This window comes from Chelmon rostratus, chromosome 11 (genome assembly GCF_017976325.1).
Source record: "Chelmon rostratus isolate fCheRos1 chromosome 11, fCheRos1.pri, whole genome shotgun sequence".
NCBI lineage: Eukaryota > Metazoa > Chordata > Actinopteri > Chaetodontiformes > Chaetodontidae > Chelmon > Chelmon rostratus.
Window position 1 is genome coordinate 20,425,373 of NC_055668.1, and position 20,074 is coordinate 20,445,446.

At 40.5% G+C, this 20,074-nt stretch overlaps 3 protein-coding genes across 3 annotated transcripts in view; 1 reads left to right on the forward strand and 2 right to left on the reverse strand.

Moving 5' to 3' along the window:
- Nucleotides 1–5,491, reverse strand: part of kcnh1a (potassium voltage-gated channel, subfamily H (eag-related), member 1a) — a 40,891-nt gene extending 35,400 nt beyond the window's left edge. Inside the window, exon 1 of the mRNA XM_041947172.1 lies at nt 5,419–5,491. Within this exon, the coding sequence (XP_041803106.1) occupies nt 5,419–5,491 (73 nt within the window). The remainder of the gene's footprint in view (nt 1–5,418) is intronic.
- A 916-nt stretch (nt 5,492–6,407) lies between these two features.
- On the reverse strand, nt 6,408–11,147 carry mrpl57 (mitochondrial ribosomal protein L57). The gene is made up of 2 exons (XM_041947652.1): nt 11,014–11,147; nt 6,408–8,701 (listed from the first exon to the last, which is right to left on the reverse strand). Exon 2 carries the CDS (start codon nt 8,684–8,686, stop codon nt 8,381–8,383), a length of 306 nt encoding a protein of 101 aa, XP_041803586.1. The 5' UTR covers nt 8,687–8,701; nt 11,014–11,147; the 3' UTR covers nt 6,408–8,380.
- A 402-nt stretch (nt 11,148–11,549) lies between these two features.
- On the forward strand, nt 11,550–19,618 carry LOC121614060 (cytochrome P450 3A30-like). The gene is made up of 13 exons (XM_041947832.1): nt 11,550–11,620; nt 11,783–11,876; nt 12,090–12,139; nt 13,183–13,282; nt 15,871–15,984; nt 16,177–16,262; nt 16,364–16,506; nt 16,598–16,722; nt 16,928–17,012; nt 17,824–17,984; nt 18,084–18,310; nt 19,253–19,415; nt 19,517–19,618. The coding sequence occupies exons 1-13, from the start codon at nt 11,550–11,552 to the stop codon at nt 19,589–19,591; spliced, it is 1,494 nt and encodes a 497-aa protein (XP_041803766.1). The 3' UTR covers nt 19,592–19,618.
- The last annotated feature ends 456 nt before the right edge of the window (nt 19,619–20,074 follow it).

The window sequence follows — 20,074 nt, forward strand, 5'->3', positions numbered from 1 at the left end:
CTATTGGTAAGCCTCTCAAACATGTTCTTAAAGCTATCAAACAAACCTATTTGATATCTCACATCAATTTAAATAAGGTGCATTACTTACTGATATAAAAAATAAAGGCCCCTTGAAATGATGCAAATACATGCATCAGGATTACAAACTGAAAAAGTGTATTCCAGAAGTTTACAAAAAATAAATATACATAGAAAATTAATGCACTGGCACAAGTTAGATTCAAACGTTTCTATTTAAACAAACTGAAAAAGTGCATTCCTCAATGACAACAAAAATAATGCACAGTGCATATTGTACTTACAGAAGTTAGAAGACGGCGCTCTTAAATACTCAATTCTGATTGGTCAATCGCGTGTTCCTAACAGTCAGACTAAAGGGGCAATCCCTTAATGTACCTAGCTCAATAACAAATCGCCAGCTGATTTGAGTGGCATAATATGGAGCATTTTCCGTACATTATTTTTAATTTGTTTGGAGAGGACCAAACACTTGGCTGGAGAATGATGTCCCCAGCAAAAAAGATGACAAAAGTAAAGAACAACGCTGGACTGACAGGAGGAGCGATATTAAGACACAAAAGACTTGAGGATGCAGAGATTGACCAGATTGAAGCCGACAGACATGAAAAAAACACCAAGAGAAACACAGCATGGACGATCAGTCTGCTAAAAGACTGCTGAGTGGAGACAAAACTAGAGACAGATTTTTTTAATGTCTGATGCTGAAAGCAGAAATCAGCTGATGCAGGACTTTTATCGATCAGTCCGAAAAAATAGCGGTAAACCAAACTCTGTCTCCAGCTACATCTCTCTCAGGTCTGGGATATCCCGTCACGTCTCCACATTTGACATGATTTCGCTGAATATCTGTAAAGAAATAAGTTTTCCTGCCTGCCGGCATGCGCACAGTGAAAGGTGGTTGCTACGCAACATACGTGTTTACTTTCAGAGCCGCTGCGCAGTGAGAGCGGTGACAGGCAAGAGTAGACTCATTTTAAATCAATAAAATATGTTTTAATCACTATTGTGTGTCACACTATTGAATGCTTTAGTAGTAAGCCGTGTTCTAAGCGGGATAACGTATATTGAGCAGTTTCCTACGGAGAAGCGTCGATTAAATGATTAAATCTTCAATAACCTTAGCCCGTGGGTCATCTTTGGCAAATTTCTTGGACTTTTCGAAAGCCTCGCTGTCGCGTAAGTCCCGGTGGCTTCTTTGCGGCTGCCTTGCTAACATTAGCGTATTTAGCAGGCCGGCCGTCCTCATACGCTTTCCAAACTCCGTCAAAGCGGTGGTTATGTTTCAGGTGACTGATCAGGTATTAAAGCTCGTGCAATTTCTCGCTCCTAGTGGAACTCGCTTGGATCATTTGTTGCGAATAATCAGCGAACAATCTTCTTCGGAAACTTTGAAGAAGTCTGAACTCTGTTTTCATAAGCACGCTGTGCCGCATGCTGCATTCAAGGTGTAACGTACATTCTCCCGTTCACTCGTTTGCCAGTCGTTCTTTTGGCCTATTTAAGTTCATGTTTCTATTTTTTGTGTGTAACTTGAAAAAATACTGCGAATATTAATTCAAGTCAGCAACTAGCAAAATTATGACCGAGTTAACGAGTTGTTTTCTGGCATGAGGGGGTATTCTTGATTTTTCCCAGTGAGAAAGAGTTTTTCTGATTATGCCAACGTCACTTGAACGCAGCATTCACTGCAGGCCATTCGGGTGTCATAGTGGGAGCGAGGCACTGCCGTGCTGACAAAAACACATATGTTATCGGGGCTATTCGTGATGATATCGGACTTATCAGAATGACGTCATAATTTCCTGTTATCGGCCCGATAACTATCGGCCCAGTAATTATCGTGCATCCCAAATCCTAACAATACAATATAATCAGTGTTTACTTTCCATTACATTTCAGTTTTGGCTCTGCAAAGGAAAAAGTTCAGGCCCGCTGCTCTAACCTGAAGCTATGCTACTGGCTAAAAACATGACGGGCTGTTTACAGTAGCTGCTGCCATTACATCAAGACCTCAGGCTGAAGGTTGACCTGTACACAGTAGACACAGCTGATCTGTAGGAAAACACAGTCCATTTAAATATTAGAGAAATTAGAAATTAACTCTTACAATATGTGCGTATGCTAATTAAAGCAGCATGAATCACATCCACAAAGGGCAAGATGAACTCAGAAATGTTAGCATACAGTTGCTGACTTGCACATCCAGCAGGCTAACGTATGGGAGAGATGTTTGGTGCTGGGTAGGTAGCGACAGTGTACAGGAGGTTTATCAGTTTGTCTGAAAACAGCTGCTGGAAATGGACTGCATTCAGCTATGTTTTGTCACTATTTAACTTAACTCCCATTTTAAGGTGTATGGCAGTTATTCTGCCGGGCCTGATGCTCTGTTTTAACAAAAAGTGAAAAATAATTCGCCCTCTGATTCAGATCTGCTCCAATTTAATGTCTTCTTCCTTGGCTCATGCTACATCCTTCCACCAAGTTTCAGGAATTCGGGCCAGAAGTTTTGTGTCATCCTGCTGACAAAGAAATTGAACCAAAAACAAAAGTCAAACAAACAAAAATAATTATCTCCCTACGGAAAGTTTATTTTTTTGATTGGTTAATTATACAAAGACTGCAGGTTTACGGACTCATTATTTTGTATTTGGACTGTTATGGGACATTAAAGCTGGTCAAATCAATATTTCTATGTTAACAATGTATTAAAAGACAACATGAAACCAGCTGAACAGGGTTACTTGTGGTTATGACCCCACGCACAGAGATTTATCTGCAGCTCCTCTCGTCTTTAAAGTGAGTTTCAGCTCATTCTCTAGCTGTCCGGCCCACAAATTCACTGTTTTGGTCTCATTGCTCTCGTGGTGTTGTTTTTGGCCACTGCAGGCAGCTGTTTTCAGTGAAAAAGCTCTAAAAACCAACTGCACACTAGCCTACCTGCTCACAGCACGCAGACACCGCAGCTAACTGGTGAACCTGGTGTAGCATTTGCCAGCTAAATAACCAGACATTCCCCTCAGGAGTCAGTGGAGACCAAAAACACACCTAAATACTAGACTTGAATCCACCAGTAAGCCAGAAGCACGACTCCAAACGACTATAATGTTGCTGGATGTGAAAAAAGCAACTGTTTGTGTTCGTAACTTATTTCTGCTGCTGCCAGGTGGATAAATAAAATCAGTTAATGCAGTTTTAACATCTCTAAACGAGCCTTTTCAAATAGCAGAACTGCACAGGATAATAGTGCACAGCCAGCAGCACCAGTGTGCTTTTCATGCTAGCATTTGTTTCACCAGCAAGTTCACCTGTTCCTCACCTGTCCACATCTACCTCTCACCGCCCAACTTTTCAACATGCTCATAAACTCCATAAAGTATAGCATCATATCACTATTTGTGAAACCCAACAAGAAAATGAATTTTGAGGATTTCAGGAGGTCCTGAGTGACAGTTAAGTGGTCCAAAACTCCCTTATTTTGCACCCTGGCATCCCTTCATATATCACTGGTCCCTGGTATTGTCCATGTTTGCTTACTGGCATTATTTACTGACACTCAAATGGAACAGAGTCCTCATTGTTATTTCCTGCAGTTGTGCCTTTTCTGCTGTGGCAAGTGAAAAATGAATGACTGAAAGTTACAAAAAAGGAAGATTTCATTGTTTGTGAACGCCCACCCAACGCCGTGTCTCTCACAAGCCACCCCACTCTCTCAGTGACATCCTGCAGATTATAGTCCTGGCTCTTTTGTTTCTAGCTTTGGGGAGATTTACAGTTTGCTAATCCATGGACCGCCCAAGGTCATAAGAAAAACATGTGCATGTGCTTTTGTTCTTAAAGGGTGGATTTTTAATATATATATGTATATTATATACCGTTGGGACCCCGTTAATCTAAAGAAAGCCTCGTTCTGGAGAGATGCATTCACCCTTTCCGAACAAGTTGTTCCCTTCTGTCATAACACATTTTAATGTAGATATGTGCAACAGAGGCTGTTGCAACCGCAGACTGACAGTGAGGCCCAGGGAGTGCATACACAGACACACACTGACCATGAATGAAAACATACCCAAGCCTTACTTTAACCAAACCTCATTTAAAAAAGAAGCCATTATAGCTCATGCCAATTAGCTGGCGTGTATCCAGCACTGTCGTGACGGACACACACAAGAAGCTGCTGGTTGCGTTTCACAGTTAGCTGTCCAGTGCCATAACTCCCCAGTCTGTCCTGTCACTTCCTGTTGGATCTGCCAGTACAGAAAGGCTTACTGACAACCATGTCCAAAAATACTGTAAGGCTACATTGCAGCTTTCAGATAACTGCGGTTAATTGTGTTCTGGTTCGGGCAGCTTCTGTACACTAATGAGCCAGAATGAATTGCATTTGTCTCAGTAACAGAACAAGTTATAGACTAATATTTTAAAAAGATAAAGCAAATATCCATATTTTTGAGGAGGAACTAATCACTGCTATTAATCTTGCATGCTGTGATATTTAATGTTTTAATTACTGTCTGGTAATGTGTGTCAAGAGTTTTCAAACTTTTTGAAACAAGGTTAGATGAAAGCCAAGACAATGATTGGACCATTTTAATCCATTTTACCATGATGAGCCTCTCTGCTGGTTGATGGTATTCGATTGGTGATGCCTGTGCTGTAGCGTCCACACTGGAAATCAGAAGGTGGTGCGATGTTTTTTTAGGACTTGATTTTATGTCGGTGGCGTTTTTATCCACACAGTTAAAGATGCAAAAGAAGAAATGTGTACAGTCGTACTAATTAGGCACAGCTTGAGGTTATTCAGTTTAGACTCTGTTAATATTCAAAGGATAAACACTGGCAACAAAAGCCTAAGAGTTTAATTCCAAACCAATCTGTAGCTTAAAGGGGAATCACATTGAATAAGATCAATATATTAATAATAATAATACAGGCACTTGTGTGTTTTCACATTGAATATCCTGATCTCTGACATAAATCTGCACCTTGATTTTACAGTAGAAATCCATACATTTCTTTTCTATGTCATTTTTTTCAATTAAGACTTGCAGTGACCTTATGTAATCAGTAGTAAATCTAACCTGCTGTCTTCACCGCTCTCCGCTCCTCCGATTGGTTGCCAGTCTGAAAATTATTACACTAATTGAATTAATGAAAGCTTTTAAAACCAAATGTTTAAACACTGCAATATTTTTTTCTTGCTGAGTGGCTCAATGTAGAAATGAACTTTTTAATGCGCATGCAGGTGATGGTTTTATCTCTTTGTAGCCTCTATTTTGTTTTTAATTTCGCTAATTAGTTGCCCGGCTTGATTAGACAGGCTGTTTATCTGCCCGCTTAGGTTAGATTTAGTTTGAAATCTCTCAGTTCAGCGCACCATATTAGTCCTCATCCTTACCGTTCGACCGTCTCACAATATTCTCCAAAAAAGTATTCTGAGGGGCCACAAGTCCCCTCCGGCCCCCCGCCATCCTGCCTCCTCACTCAGGCGTCTGCAGGTGAACGCGTCCTCCTCGATCCGCCGCTGCTCCTCATGGTCTCTGCGGCTCTGCGTGCTTTCTTGGAGAGGAGCTGCTGGTCTGCTCTGCTCATCAGCTGCCTCCTCAGCCCGGTGCGCTGCGCTGGCGCCTCATCATCCAGGAGACGAAAACAACGCCTGGGCTGAAGGCGGTGGAGGGGCAGCGGCTCTGCGCCTCCACATGCAGCGCTCACAGGGCTGGAGCGCCATCTGCTGGACAACGTGCCTACAAACGCCAGTGCTGGAACTGGGAACAGTTAGTCAAGTGCTGTACTTCATTAATTTAATTACATCAAATTAAATGTAATTACATTTTCTGCCACTTTATACTTCTACTGCACTCCAGTTCAGAGAGAATATTATAATTCTTACTCCTCTACATTTATTTTACAGACATGATGGCTTATAAAACGCATTGATTAAGATTAAACCAGTGATTTCCAACCTTTCAGTGATTCCTGTCCAGAAAATAATCAATTTGGGGCCTTTGTCCCGGTTCTGAGTTGTTGGCTGTTCAACCAAAGAGAGATTTCATGAACGTCTGACGTGGCTTCATTTAAAGACCTGTTTAAGAGGCAAAAATGTCCAATATTTCACAAGATATTAGAAAATGGCACAACCATCTATCGTCTCACAGCCCTTCAGATTTATCATGTGACGCTTTAGTGGGGCCTGACACCTCAACCAGCTGCAACAGTAAAATGCTGCTTACATATTGTTGCATTACTAATAAGGCATTAATATCTCAATCAAGGGCCATTTTTCAATATCTGTATTTTCGCTTAAGAGCTTGAATGCAGGAAAGAAATAATAATTTGTTTTGTCTCTTTTTCCTGTAAGCAATTTTTTTCTACTTGCTGACATGATCATCTCCTTTATTTTTGTGAGCTGCTCTGTTCGCTATAAAGCAAACGCAATCCAACTTTTTTTCCTTTAAGAATTCATCCTGTAATAACATTTGGCAGAGGAAAACAATGAACAGCTAATTTCAGTTTGAAGTGTGTGACCGAGCTGGGAGCACAGTTAGGAGAGCTTCCTGCAGTCCACCAAGGAGAGTTCTGCTCAGTTTTACATGGACTAATCGCTTAGAGTCAGGTTCTTGAAATGGGTGTCCCAGTGGTGTAGCATTACTGAGGCATGTGGATTTATTCCATTTCACTGCTGCAGTACAATTGCCCTTTCACAGACAGCATTATCCCCACCAGCTCATTAATCCTGTTCAATTATTTTGAACCCTGCAGTGCCCATGCTAAGACAGATCTCAAATAATGCTTCTGGTGGCAACATTACCATCAAAATTATACAAATAGACAGCACAAAGGACAGTATGAAAGGCTTCTCACACCTGTGGCTTCTCTGGAGCGCAGAGGACCGCTGCTTTTCTATCGTCTCAGTTCGTTCACTGGGTTCACCTGTTGTCGCAGGTGAAAATCAGGCGGGATGGCTACTACGGACACCAGCAGGTTTTATATTGAAGAAAATCACATTTATGTTTAACCAATTAAAAAGGTGGCAAATTGCAGAGCCATGGTGTTGTTTGACCACTTAGCGGCAGTGCAGTTCAAGCCCAGCACAGAGAAAACACCACATTAACTTCTCTAAGAGTTCTGGTTTAGCATTTACAGGCAGTGCAGGAACAATAAATAAATGGTTTACAGCACACTATGATGTAGTTGTGAATAGATGTGTTTAATGTGTTTGTCAGCAGTTATATATCTGTGCATGCAACTACATCACAGTGTGTTATAAACCAGTTATCAAATGTGTATTCACTTCACATCTTATAAATGCTAGACAGCCCCATGTTCAGGGCTCAGGATTACCAAGTCAGTGTTTGCTTTGTTTTATAGTGCACACACCTTCCAGCTTTTTAATAACCTTATAAGGTTATAAAGGTGCAGGAGATGATGCTAATGATCACCTGCTGGCTCTTCTTGCAGTCATGTGCTTGTGTTGGAGTGATTGAAGTCCACACAATGGCAATAACTGTAATCAGACAAGTCATCGATACAGGGTCAAATTCCTGCAGTCCAACGATAAATCAGCAGAGAACCCCAGCAATCTAAGCATTGACTATTATAACAATGGATCTATATTATACAGCCGATTTTTCCAAGCAGAAGCACATTACTGTCAGCAGATTTAACAGAATCACAAGGCTCCCCACCATGGCAAAAATCTAAAACCTTATGAGACTCCATTAATGAAGTGAGAGCATTTCCATGAACCTTGAAAATGTGTTCCTTCCTGCTTTTTCTAACTTCAAAGGTTCAAAGGGATTAAATACTTTAATTCCAGCTACAATTGGGCTCACTGACAGTCACACCCTTCAATACATGAAATTTAAAACAGTAGAATGCATTCAGCTCTATTGCAGTGAAATTAACCCTTTGTAAAATTACATAATTTTGTCCCAAACTCCCAAGACAGTTTCCATAATTCCTTCAACATTTTCCTCATGGACTACACTTCAGCAGTTCATATAATTATAGACAATTTATAAGCAGTGGGAAGCCTGTTTTTCTCAACTTGAAAGTGTACTTTGCTAATGAGCGCTAAAATAAGGACTCGCAGATAGAATTGCTGAGCAGTTTTTATCTGAAGCAAGAGCACCGAATGTGGAGCAGTTACAGTCCTGTTGCAGCGTGGGTTCAGTCTGTGATAAAGCACCTCAAACAGTTCACGCATTCATTGAAACAGTCCACTGTGGACTTGTTTGACAACTTTTCATGGTCCTGCTTCACATTACTACACATAACGAAACAGAGCTTTCTTACACACATTAACATGTTATATTGTCACATTATAAAGACAGTCTTTGCTTGCTGTTTCTCTGCTCACATTAACTTGACCACGTCTTGGTGATTTTGAGATGACTCAGGTGATCTGCCATGTGTTTGTGTTCAGGGAAATTGGAAAATTTGGCCTCCTTGATCTTGAGCCAGTTCTGGGCTCGGCGCTCTGCGGCGTGACCGTACTCCTGCTCCACAGTCATGAAAGGCCGGCTGATCCAGTATTCGTTTTCAGCCTCACGCTCCAGATTCTTCAACATATTGCGCTTCATCTGCCAGGTAATCTGTCGTGGACGGCGATACTTTCCGATCCATTGCTTCCCAGAGATGCCTCTCCGCAGCAGGGTGAGAAACATGGTGGCGAGATATTTCTGACCAGAGAAAACAGTTTAAAAATATATAGATCAGCGATTGCTATAATGACACGACAGGTACTGCGTACTAATCATATCACCATAACAACCAAAACAACAGTACAGAAGTGACCAGTATTACAGGTCTTTTTGACAGCAGAAATTTGGATTTGACATACTAGGAAAAGCAAAGCTGTTACTAATAACATAAACATCACCTCTGTTGTATTCTGGGAACAGCAGTGTGCCAGAAAATTGTAAATTATACACCTATTTAATTAAATGCTTTATTGTCATAGACCTCCATCAATGTCCTTGCTCTCAGTGCAGTCAAGCAGCATCCCTCCTGTGGTGCTTGCTTTATTGAGCTGTGCACTTTTATAAAGAAGGACACAAACATTTCCTGAGCAGAGGTGAAGTGCACTTTCAAACTGGCTAAAGATTGACAAGTGTCACAATGTTACAGTCATGCCTTTATTAGATGGCGACAGTAGGTAAAAACAAAAATGAGATTAGAAATGTTGATCTGCACCTTTAGAGTCACACATATGTAACAGAAAAGTATTGGGGATGTTGATCAATTTGTATACACCCACACACTTCGAAGATCTCATCAGTCAACATAAGCAAAAATACCTGTGTGGGTGGATCATCAGTGTAGAAGAACTTTACGAAACCGTGTCATAAAAAAAAAGTCCTGCAAAATAAAATAAAGCAAACTAAAAAAAATAAATAAATCCCCAAGCTTGATTTCTGTGAGGATATCAGTTGTCATTTTACACCAAAATAAAAATAATCTGAAATTTCACCCAAAGTGCCTTTACCACAGACAAAAAATGTTATATGCCCTTGACATTCTCCTGTCTTTGCAGATTACTGCGTATTTATTATTTACTACAACCGGAAATTTGACCCAATCATTCTGTGTGTCATGCAAGTCTAGAGTCCTTCAGCACTGTTTTGGAAATAGATAAGATACAGAGACATGCAAAGACGAAAAGACAGGAAATAACATAGAACATACTAAAGTCTATTTCATGCGGTTGTGAATGACATCACCAGCACTGTTTAGGTAACGCATTGTTGATCTTTGCACACTGATGAGTCATGGATTGTGCCAATTTTACAACAGTGCATGACAATGACATCACATTAACTTTATCTCCTCAGAGTTAGGTGGGTTATTGTGTAAAAAGTCAAAAGCGTAACAGTATAAAGTGTTGAAGGCAGCTATAACAAATAGGTTTTCATTATTAAGGAACTGCATGACTACCTGAGCAGAGTCGCTTTTATGGCCTGCAACTTTTGTTTTGTCTCTCTCTCACAACATTATTTTCCACTGAGGCAAACAACTTCTTAAAAAATGACTTGTCCACCTGTTCAGCACCAAGTGGCAGCTGGTGAACACAGTGGGCCGTTTAGCAGCTCGACATTTCCGCGGGAGTTACTGGAGACTAAAAAAGAACTGAAAGGGGAGTGGATATTTAATTTACAATCACAAGGTGACCAGAAACAAGACTCCAAATGAATGAAAACGCTGGATGTGTAAATAAGCCGCTGTTTGCTAACAAATTCACCATATCAGCTGAAATGTTGATAATGATGTCAATGTTGTGCTCACAGCTTTTTCCATTGCTCCAAGGTGACCTAAATATATAAATAAATAAATAATTAAATAAAAATAACGTATTGCAGATTTAGCAAACAGTTTAATAAATAGCTGTAACTGTTGCTAGTTGTTAAATTAAAGTCAATTGTCATACCGTGGAAAAAAACACCTTTAGATGTAGTCAGGTAACTAGTTTTCTGATAATCTGATCATCTCTGGAAGTGATAGTGAGCCAAAAAATGTGGGGTAACATAATATTACAGTGTGCCCATGTGAAATATCAAACATAGAAATCAGAAATAGACTAATGGTCATACACTTTGTTGCTAGTTGAGTGAAACCTCACTGATATAAATGGGGTGGACAAAACACTGCAGGTAGCACCACAAATGACAGCCTCCAATAGGGATCAATAAATTGAATCAACGCCTGTCTTACACAGTTCTGAATTCACTAATATCATTAAGTGTCAACATTAACGTCAACAACTGCAGAAGCGTGAGCTCCTGTTAAACTCGAAGTCACCGTATGACCCCAAAAGTACAGTGACAGTGCTAACATGTGCAGAGGGCTAATTTATGTATGCTAACATTAGCCAAGCAGACGTGCAGTGAAGCTAGCTTAGCTGTAGCCTAACGTTACAGGCCAAGGGCAGCTTGTAAATGCCATTATTTAACGTTATAGCGGACATTAATTTATAAGCTGCACATGTGTGCCTTACCTCACTTTCTAACCCTGAAAAATGATGTTCTCTTGCCGACCCAAGATTAGATAACGACCAGAATAAAAGAGTTTTAAGGACGAAGACGACCAGGGAAAGGTTTTACCGTGTGGGGAGGGACGGTTTTATTAATTGTACTTCCGGGTTATCTACGGTGCAGGAGAAGGTTCAAACAGGTTTTCTCCCTGTTTGTATTTCTCGCACTTTGCATTTTATCTTTAGAGAAGTACAGATTTTTAGCTACTCAACTACCCCCTCTTTAATTGAAATAAAAAGTTAAATGTTGAACAACTGTAATAAACTGTTATGGTTGTTGTCATAGTGCATCAAGCTGGTCAACAGCAGAAACGCCTTCATCCATGTAGATAACAGCGAGAGGCCACTGGTTCTCTGTTGATTACATTTACAACATTAATTTCCTGGATCTCCAGTATCTGAGATCCGCCCACTGCCTGCTAGTTATAAAGTCATTTGGCTCCAGCATACTTTCTCTTTTTCCGTGGTTTCTGTCACCTCTCTCTCAACCCAAAGTCAACATGTTTGTCTTTGCATTGTTTTCAGCAACCACCTGGACTTTGCTGGCTCTCTGTTTCACCCTGTTTTTACTGTGAGTAGTTTCTGCATCTGTGTCTGTAGCTGTCAAAGTCGTACTGGTTCGTCATATGCCAGATTTCCATCCACAGTCCTACAGTGACGATTGTTTGTTAAGCTGTTTTTTGTATTGATCCCTGTTCATGTAACAAGTATAACTGTCTTTTTTGTAATATAGGTATGGCATTTGGCCTCATAGGTTTTTTAAAAAACTGGGAATACGCGGACCAAGGCCTCTGCCTTTTTTTGGAACACTACTACACTTCAGAAAGGTAAGGCACAGGTAAACAAACACAAACCGTAGAAATGTATGTGTCCTTATCATGTGTACATTTGATGATAATGAAAGCCTTTTTCCTAAAATATAATTCAGCAGTAACCTGCCTGACACTCATTGCTTGTCTTATCTGTACATTTTATGAGTGTACCTGTTTGAAGCTCTGTGGCAGTTAAACCTTTTAACACTTTATGCAATTTCCTTGTAGGGACTTACTTTTGACAATGAGTGCCAAGACAAGTACGGAGATGTCTGGGGGTGAGTTGTTGCTTCATCTTTCAAGGTTAAAAACCAGAGGTGACATCAGTGGTGGAAGAAGTACTCAGACGCATTGCTTTTACATATTGCTGTAAATGTACCATTACAAACTAGGAGCCAGGGCCCCTCAGAGGAGTCATTAGATGATTAATGTGACAGAAGAAAAAAAGCTAAAAGTTCTGCAATGCAAATTTGTACTATTCTTTTTTAACTTTTCTCTAATCTGTGCTCTTTTTAATGAAATATTAAATGGTTTTCCTCTTTGAGCTGTAAATAGTTATTTTTAATGAAACCATCTAAGAAGTTTTTTTTTTTAAAGAATTGGTCACAAGCTAAAATATAGAAAACAGCAGGTTTAATCTCTAATAAAGCATTATTATAATTTAACATTTTATTCTGAAAAGAAACATCCAACTATATCTGTGAACTAAAGATCGAAGTGTGAAAAATACATTATTTGGAACTGAAATGCAGCAATTATTAAGTACTGGAAAATATAAATATTGAGGTAAAGTACAAATACCTCAGAATTGTACAGTTTGATACTTTTCACCACTGGATGATGTACTGCATACTGTTACTTCAAGTATTTAAAGATTGGATTCCTAAAACAGGCTTAAAGTTGATTGTTTGTCTTTTTTTTCAATTGAAATGCGTTATATTAACATTTAATGTTGACAAGTAGGATGTAAACACGAGGAAATCACCTTTTAAAATCACAACTATTTTCTATGTAATTTTACTGCACCATCACCTGAGGCACCATTTCGGTTTATGTCAGCTATGGACAGCCTTCATGAACTAGCTTGCGTGTCCCAGTATACCATCAGAATGTAATAATGCAAATATTTGTAATGATTATCAGTGTTTGTTGTAAAAGGATGTCTTGCCACAGAAAGAACATATTTCTTTCCTTGCATGAATTGGCAAAAATGTAAATCTACATATATTCAGTCTTTGAGCTCATGTGGATGTTTTAATAAAATATTGTTCAATCAGTAGTTCAAACTTTATGATGAGATACTTTTGTGTATTTTGTGCAGGTTGTTCGAAGGACGAAGACCAATTTTAACGGTGACGGACCCTGAGATTATTAAAACTGTGTTGGTGAAGGAGTTCTACTCTGTGTTTACCAACCGCAGGGTAAGGCACTGTTCCTGTTCAAGGTTCAAGGTTCATTTATTTGTCATTCCACTAACAGGATCCCACAATGCAATGCCAGTTGTTGTTCCTCTATGCCACACAAGAAAAAATATTTTTTATGGTGGAGTGTGGAGGACAACTTGAGGAGTCTTGCAGCCTGTTCAAAGAATCTGCTCTGTAGTCTAGTGGTACAATGGTGGATACTTCTGTATCACTTGCCAGGCGGCAGCAAAGTGAACAGGCTGTGGCTGGCGTGGGTATTGTCTTTTAGTATACTTTGGACTTGGTGCAGGTACCTCACTGATATCACTGATGCTCGGTTAATGTGTGCCAGTGATGTTCTGGATGGTTTTAATCACCCACCACAGAGCCCTCGTGTCCTGAACCTTGCACAAATATATACAAATATAATAATATAATATGTCCAATCAGATACTTTCTATTGCTTCTCTGCAATAGTTGACTAGAATTTGGCATGGAAATTTTGCCCAGTTAAGTTTAAGGTCTGCTCCACCTGAGCTCCACTGAGGTGTATGTCTTTGCCTCTGTTTTTCTACAATCAACAATCAGCCTCCTGGTTTTGTTGATGCTGAGCAGCAAGTTGTTCTCTGTGCTCCCCTCTGAAAGACTGTTCATTTCCTCCTGATATGAACTTTCATTGTTGTTTGTACTTCAGCCAATGATGGTGGTGTCACCCACACACTCACAGAGCTCTCTCCAAGGCAGGGGTTCCAGTCATGGGTGTACAGGAGGGGGCTGAGCACACAGAACTGGGGGGCTCCGCTGTTCAGCACTAAAGTGGAGGAGGTGTGACCTCCAATCCCAACTGTCTGTCTGTGAGGAATCCAATATCGAGTTGCAGAGTGGTACTCCAGCCCAGAGTGCTAAGTTTGCCAATGTCATGGGGGAGATGGTGTTGAATGCTGATCTGAAATCATTCTGATGGCGGTGTCGTTATTTGCAAGGTGTGTGATGACTGAGTGGAGGGCAGTGGAGATGGCATCCACAGTGCAAACTGGTGAGGGTCCAGGCTGGCCGGGATGTTGTTTTGATGCGCTAGAGAACCAGTATTCTGCAGACTCTTTTTGGCACAGGGACAGTCGAAGCTGTCTTGCAGCAGGTGGGAACACTCTTCTGTGGCAGTTAAGAATGTCAGTGATGATCAGCTAGCCAGTGGGCACATGTTCTTAGTACACAGCCAGGGATGTTATCAGGCCCAGCAGCTTTACTCACATTCATCAGGGTTTTTCTTCTATCTGCTGTGGATACTGACAGTGGCTGGTCCTCTGGAGGCAGAGTACACTTGACAGCTTACCCTTTATTGTGAAGATCAAAGTGAGCATAAAATATGTTAAGCTCATCTGGCAACGTGGCCTCATACACGATGGGGGCGCTCCTGCTTTTGTAGCCTTTGATGAATCACTTGCCACATATCTTTGGTGTTGAGGTCTCTCTCCGCTTTGCCTCCTTCAGTCTTGCTCTGGTGGTGTTGAGTACTTCCTCGTCATCTGACTGGAAGCTTTTCTTGGCTCGGGATAGGACCCTCACCTCCCCATTCATCCAGGCATCCTGTTTGGGGAGTTAATGTATTGACTTGTGATCGCCACATCATCAACATTTTATTGATTTACGATGTCTGATGACTGATAATGTATATTTGTCAAAATTGATGTGGGTCTCCTGAGTGGCTCTGAACATGTGCCAGTCTGTTGTGTGTCAGTCCTGTGGAGCTGCTGTAGCTTCAACTGTCCATACTTTAACAGTGGCATGTTGGTGTAAACACGGTCCCAGGGTGTTGTTTACCCTGGTGGTGGTGTGGACACTCTGGTGGAATTTAGGTAAAACAGTTCTGAGGTCTGTTTGACGCTGCTGATGACCTCATGCAGTCCCCACAGTGTATCTTTACTTCCATCATGAGGTGATATTTTTCAATCGGTTTGTTTGATGCTTTGTTTGTCTGTTTCCCTGGATTATGGAAAAATTACTGGCTGGATTTTCAGGAAACTTGGAGGAATGGGGATCCCAAATACAAATAATTTTTAACATTGGGTGCTGCAGGAATGAGTCCTAAAGCCCAGAAATGAGTTAACATTGTTGCGCTTTCGTTTCCTTGTCTCAAAGTCAATTGGTTTTTTGAATATTTTTTTGTTCGATGCCTGAAATAAGGTTTGTGGTTAATATAAGTTTAAGAGATTTTCATATTATGTTGAACGACATAAAATATGTCAGCAAATACCCCACTTGTGGGCTTTAAAGCTTTTACTTCTTGAAAACGTAAATTTCTTGGCCATGTGACTAATAAATCACGTTCGATGCCATATATACAACAATTTACAATCATCCTTTTCGTGTCACCATATTAGAAGTATTTGTGTTTGCGGATTGGTATGTATTGTATAAATATAAATATAAATATTTTAATCAAATGAAAAAATCATTCAGTGTATGTACAGATCATTCAGCTCTGGGCCGACACTGAGCTTTGTGGTCTGAGATGGAGAAATGTTGGAGGAGGCAAACTGTAACTCTTCTGAACAAGAATCGAAACATTCAGTGTAGTTTTCTCATATCTGTACTCATGTTCACAGGAAAACATAATGGGAGGACCTCTGGATGATGCCGTTGTATCAGTTAAAGACGAAAGGTGGAAAAGAATTCGGAGCACTTTATCGCCATGCTTCACCAGTGGAAGAATGAAACAGGTCAGTGTCATATCTGAGCTCACTAACTGCTTCTGCAGTCTGCTTCTTGTGACCAAGTTCAGCAATACAAATGCATTTATCTATGTCTGCAGATCATGTCTCCATATATGTGTCTACAGTTTGTGTCTACATGTATTTCTCTGTTGAATGTACAGTAAATTAAAAACATTCCACAACTTGTCTTTCTTGAAGATGTTCCCCATCATTGCACGCTATGCAGACCGACTCATTGAAAAACTGGGACAAACAAACTTGGATGAACCCATCGATGTCAAACAGTATGTTGTTAATCTGTTATAATATGACATATCATTCCATAATTATTACACTTCATCAGTGTTAGTTCTGGAAAAAAACAGCTCTCTTTTTTCTGCTGTAGATTTGTGGCACCTTACAGTTTGGATGTTGTGACCAGTGCATCTTTCAGTGTCGAGGCAGACTCCATAAACAATCCAGAGGATCCACTTATTGTTAATCTCAAGAAGATTCTTAACTTCAACTTTTTCTTTATATTCTTAATAGGTATCTACTCCTTTTATCTCTGTTACATGAGATAATTTGATCATCTGTGCACTTTGCAAATGGATAAAAAACCCTTTTGGTCTCTTTTCAGTAATGTTTCCCTTTAGTGCCCGTCTGCTGAAGCTCCTGGATATTGACATGATGCCCAGACTCAGTGTGGATTATTTCTACAACATCATTAAGAGATTTAAGGACCAGCATCATGCAGATGAATCTGTGAGCATTTTATCTGTACCAAGTGAAAAAAAGAATGCTGAGAATTAAAGTAATAGCTCAATATTTTGGGAAATGTACTTATTTGCCACGCTTAGCATTAAACTAGAAACAGGGGGAAACAGGTCACCTGACTCTGTCCAAAAAGTTAACAAGTTTAGTAGGTTTCGTCTTAATTTTGAGCATTGTTCTCTTTTTGCTGATCTAGATTCGAGCAGACTTCCTGCAGGTGATGATTGACAGCGAGATACCAGAATCAGAGACTAAGAATGAACAAGATCAGCCAAGTAAAGGTAGGTTTTCACCTGCATAGTACTTCACCTTCATCACATGATTCAGCTCATGAGAAACACATAAAAGCCTGTGTACAACAAGATAACTACAAACAGGAGTTGTACGTGGGCGGGCAGCAGCAGAGTGAAGTGGAGGGGCTGAGGTGGATGGTTTGACCATGTCTTGGATGAAGGATGGGCCTGAGCCATTCAAAGCATGGTAGGCAAGTACCAGCGTTCTGAAGGGGATTAGAGCAGCCACCAGTAGCCATTGTGGAGGAGTGGTGTAGTGTGGGGGAATGTAGGACGGTTGAAGACCAGTCGGGCTGCTGCAGATTTTTGATGAGCTGCAGAGGTCAGCAAGACATGCAGGCAGCACTGCCAGGAATTTGTTGCACTGGTGTAGGCGTGAGATGACAAGAGCCAGCGCACAGTCCTGGGTGAAGAACAGATGCATATCCTCCTGATCTCTTGGAGAAATAATCTGCAGGAGTGGTTTGTTGCAGCGATGCTGGCAGTGGAGGACACCTGGTCTCCAGCGTTCAGTCCATGTAGTGTCTACATTCAGCTCGGTCTTGTCAAGGTTCAGCTTCAAGAGGTGCACAAACATCCACTTAGAGATGCCAGCCAGACATGCAGGGATTTGTTTAAATAAATATTCATCAAGCATTAAATGTGAGCTTACTTTTATGTCCAAATAATCTTTACACTTATCTTTTGATCAATGAAAGTCAATTAAGTGAATAATAAAGAATATAAACCATTCATTAACAGCCACAGGCTGATATACGGCTCCCCTTCATGTCTTTTCTTTTACTTTATGTTCTTGTAGGATTGACTGAACACGAGATACTTTCCCAGGCCTTCATTTTCATCTTTGGTGGCTATGAAAACACCAGTGTTACTCTCAGTTACATCCTTTACAACCTGGCCGTCAACCCTGATGCGTTGCAGACCCTGCATGAAGAAATCGATGCCAGCATACCGAGAGATGTACAGTCATTTTGCATGTGATTTGTTGTCATTTCTAACTAACATACAGGTGATGTTCTCGTCTTCATCTGTTTGTGTCTGTGTTACTTTGGCCTCTAGTCTCCTATTTCATACGAGGATCTGATGGGTCTGCAGTATCTGGACCAGGTTCTTGCTGAGTCACAGCGTTTGACGCCCACTGCCCCTCAGCTTGAGAGGATGTGCAAAAAAACTGTTGAGATCCATGGCTTCACCATCCCTGCAGGAACCATGGTTAGGATTCCTGTGCATTCGTTACACAAGGACCCACGCTTTTGGAGCTCACCTGAGCTTTTCAGACCAGAAAGGTAAAAGTACACCAAAATGTTCAAAGTTCATTTGTGTATACATCATGTGTATGTAAATGTATCATGTATACATTCAGTATACATTAGCAAGAGTCCATTTTATTATTTATGGACTCAACTTTTTTTTGCTTTAAATGTTCCCATTTTGGCTTATTCAGCATGTAAATTCTAGGCTTAACACAGAATTCCTTTATCCGATATTTCTTACATTTGGTGTGGCTGCAACATGGAAAAGGTAAAGGAAACATTTTCTGTTTGCTATGTGGAAGGGCACTCTGGCTTGTTTAACTGTGTGGCTTATTACAACCAGTACCACTTTAGTGCCACTCAAACTGAAAAATCCAAAAATCTGCATGTTTGCTGCTCAGTGAACTGATGACAGTATCCATATGTAACACTATTCATGAGACATGAGGGTCTCAGGCCCCAGAGAGAAGGACTCTCAGTCTAATGTGTAGACACAGACAGGCACTGCATGTACCAATAAAATGAAACATACAGTTATAATTTCACAAAATTTAGGGGTGCACAATAATATTCGTAATATATTGGCATCACGAATACATTTCAACTTGAACGTCAATTTTCAGTTAATTGTGTTAATATTTAACTTTGATTTGCAAAAAATGCTTTCACTTGTGACTGCAGTGTTATAGTCAGCATCTTCAGGGAAACTTCAGCATTGTTGTGTCAGGTCCACTCCACTGGCAACTAGATTTTTATTGCAATTACATAAAAACTGTTCTTCAGATATCAGTACAGTGTGCAGTATTGTGCAGCCCTATTGTCAGTTCCTTTGTGTCTGACTTAAAATACTACATTAAATAACACTGGGTATAACAGCTTTTACTCACACAGACTTTTTCAAGCATGCATGGCTCTGCCCTCTCAGTGGAGACTCCATGATCTCAAGAGTATCTGTGTGTCTGTCTGTATGTGCAGGTTCAGTAAAGACAGCGGGGAGGAGGTGAACCCGTACGTGTACATGCCGTTCGGGCTCGGGCCTCGTAACTGCATTGGGATGCGCTTCGTTATCCTCGTCATGAAGACGATCGTTGTCCGTCTCCTGCAGAGTTACACTTTGGAAACATGCAAAGACACCGTGGTAAGAGTAACACTGCACACACAGCGACACACACATTCACGTGCATTCAGACTGCCGCACTTCTGTCATGTCTCTGATATCACATTCATTTCTTCCTTTAGATTCCGATGGAGTTTAACTGGAAGTACCAGCCACAAAAGCCAGTGAAACTCAGTTTTGTTCCCAGACAGCAGTAGTCCACAAGGAAGCATCTCCAAACATCCCTTGCCTCTGAATTCCCGTCAAGCTCATTATGTTGTAGTTTTTGTTTTAACACGTAGCGACTGCTAACAGAAAGACACATTTTGTAGTTCAAGCTTGATACTATTGAAACTGAACTTGCCTTGAACATCAGATTTTTCTAACAATGTTGCTGAATCAAATGTGATTTTTTTCACTACTCCACTTGTCTATGAATTGTCTTGAATGTGTAAATTTACTATATGTTGATGTCTGCAAAAATCACATGTAAATTCATGTACTGTGCCATAAATAAGTCTTTTTATGGCAGAGTACATGAATTTACATGACAGTCTTAATAACTCTCCTTGAGTGTCTTTTATTAAAGAAATATCGAGTGACCACAAAAAGGACACTGACTGCAGGACAGTGCACAATACGTACGATAATTCCCACAGGACTCCTTCACAAAACATATTCGTGAAGGACCTTTCTGTAAA

Coding starts and splice junctions, on each gene's coding strand:
- mrpl57 (XM_041947652.1), bottom strand. CDS start 8,686: ATGTTTCTCACCCTGCTGCGGAGAGGCATCTCTGGGAAGCAATGGATC.
- LOC121614060 (XM_041947832.1), top strand. CDS start 11,550: ATGTTTGTCTTTGCATTGTTTTCAGCAACCACCTGGACTTTGCTGGCT. Junction 15,985..16,176: donor CCAGTGGAAGAATGAAACAG/GTCAGTGTCATA, acceptor TCTTTCTTGAAG/ATGTTCCCCATCATTGCACG. Junction 17,985..18,083: donor ATGCCAGCATACCGAGAGAT/GTACAGTCATTT, acceptor TTTGGCCTCTAG/TCTCCTATTTCATACGAGGA.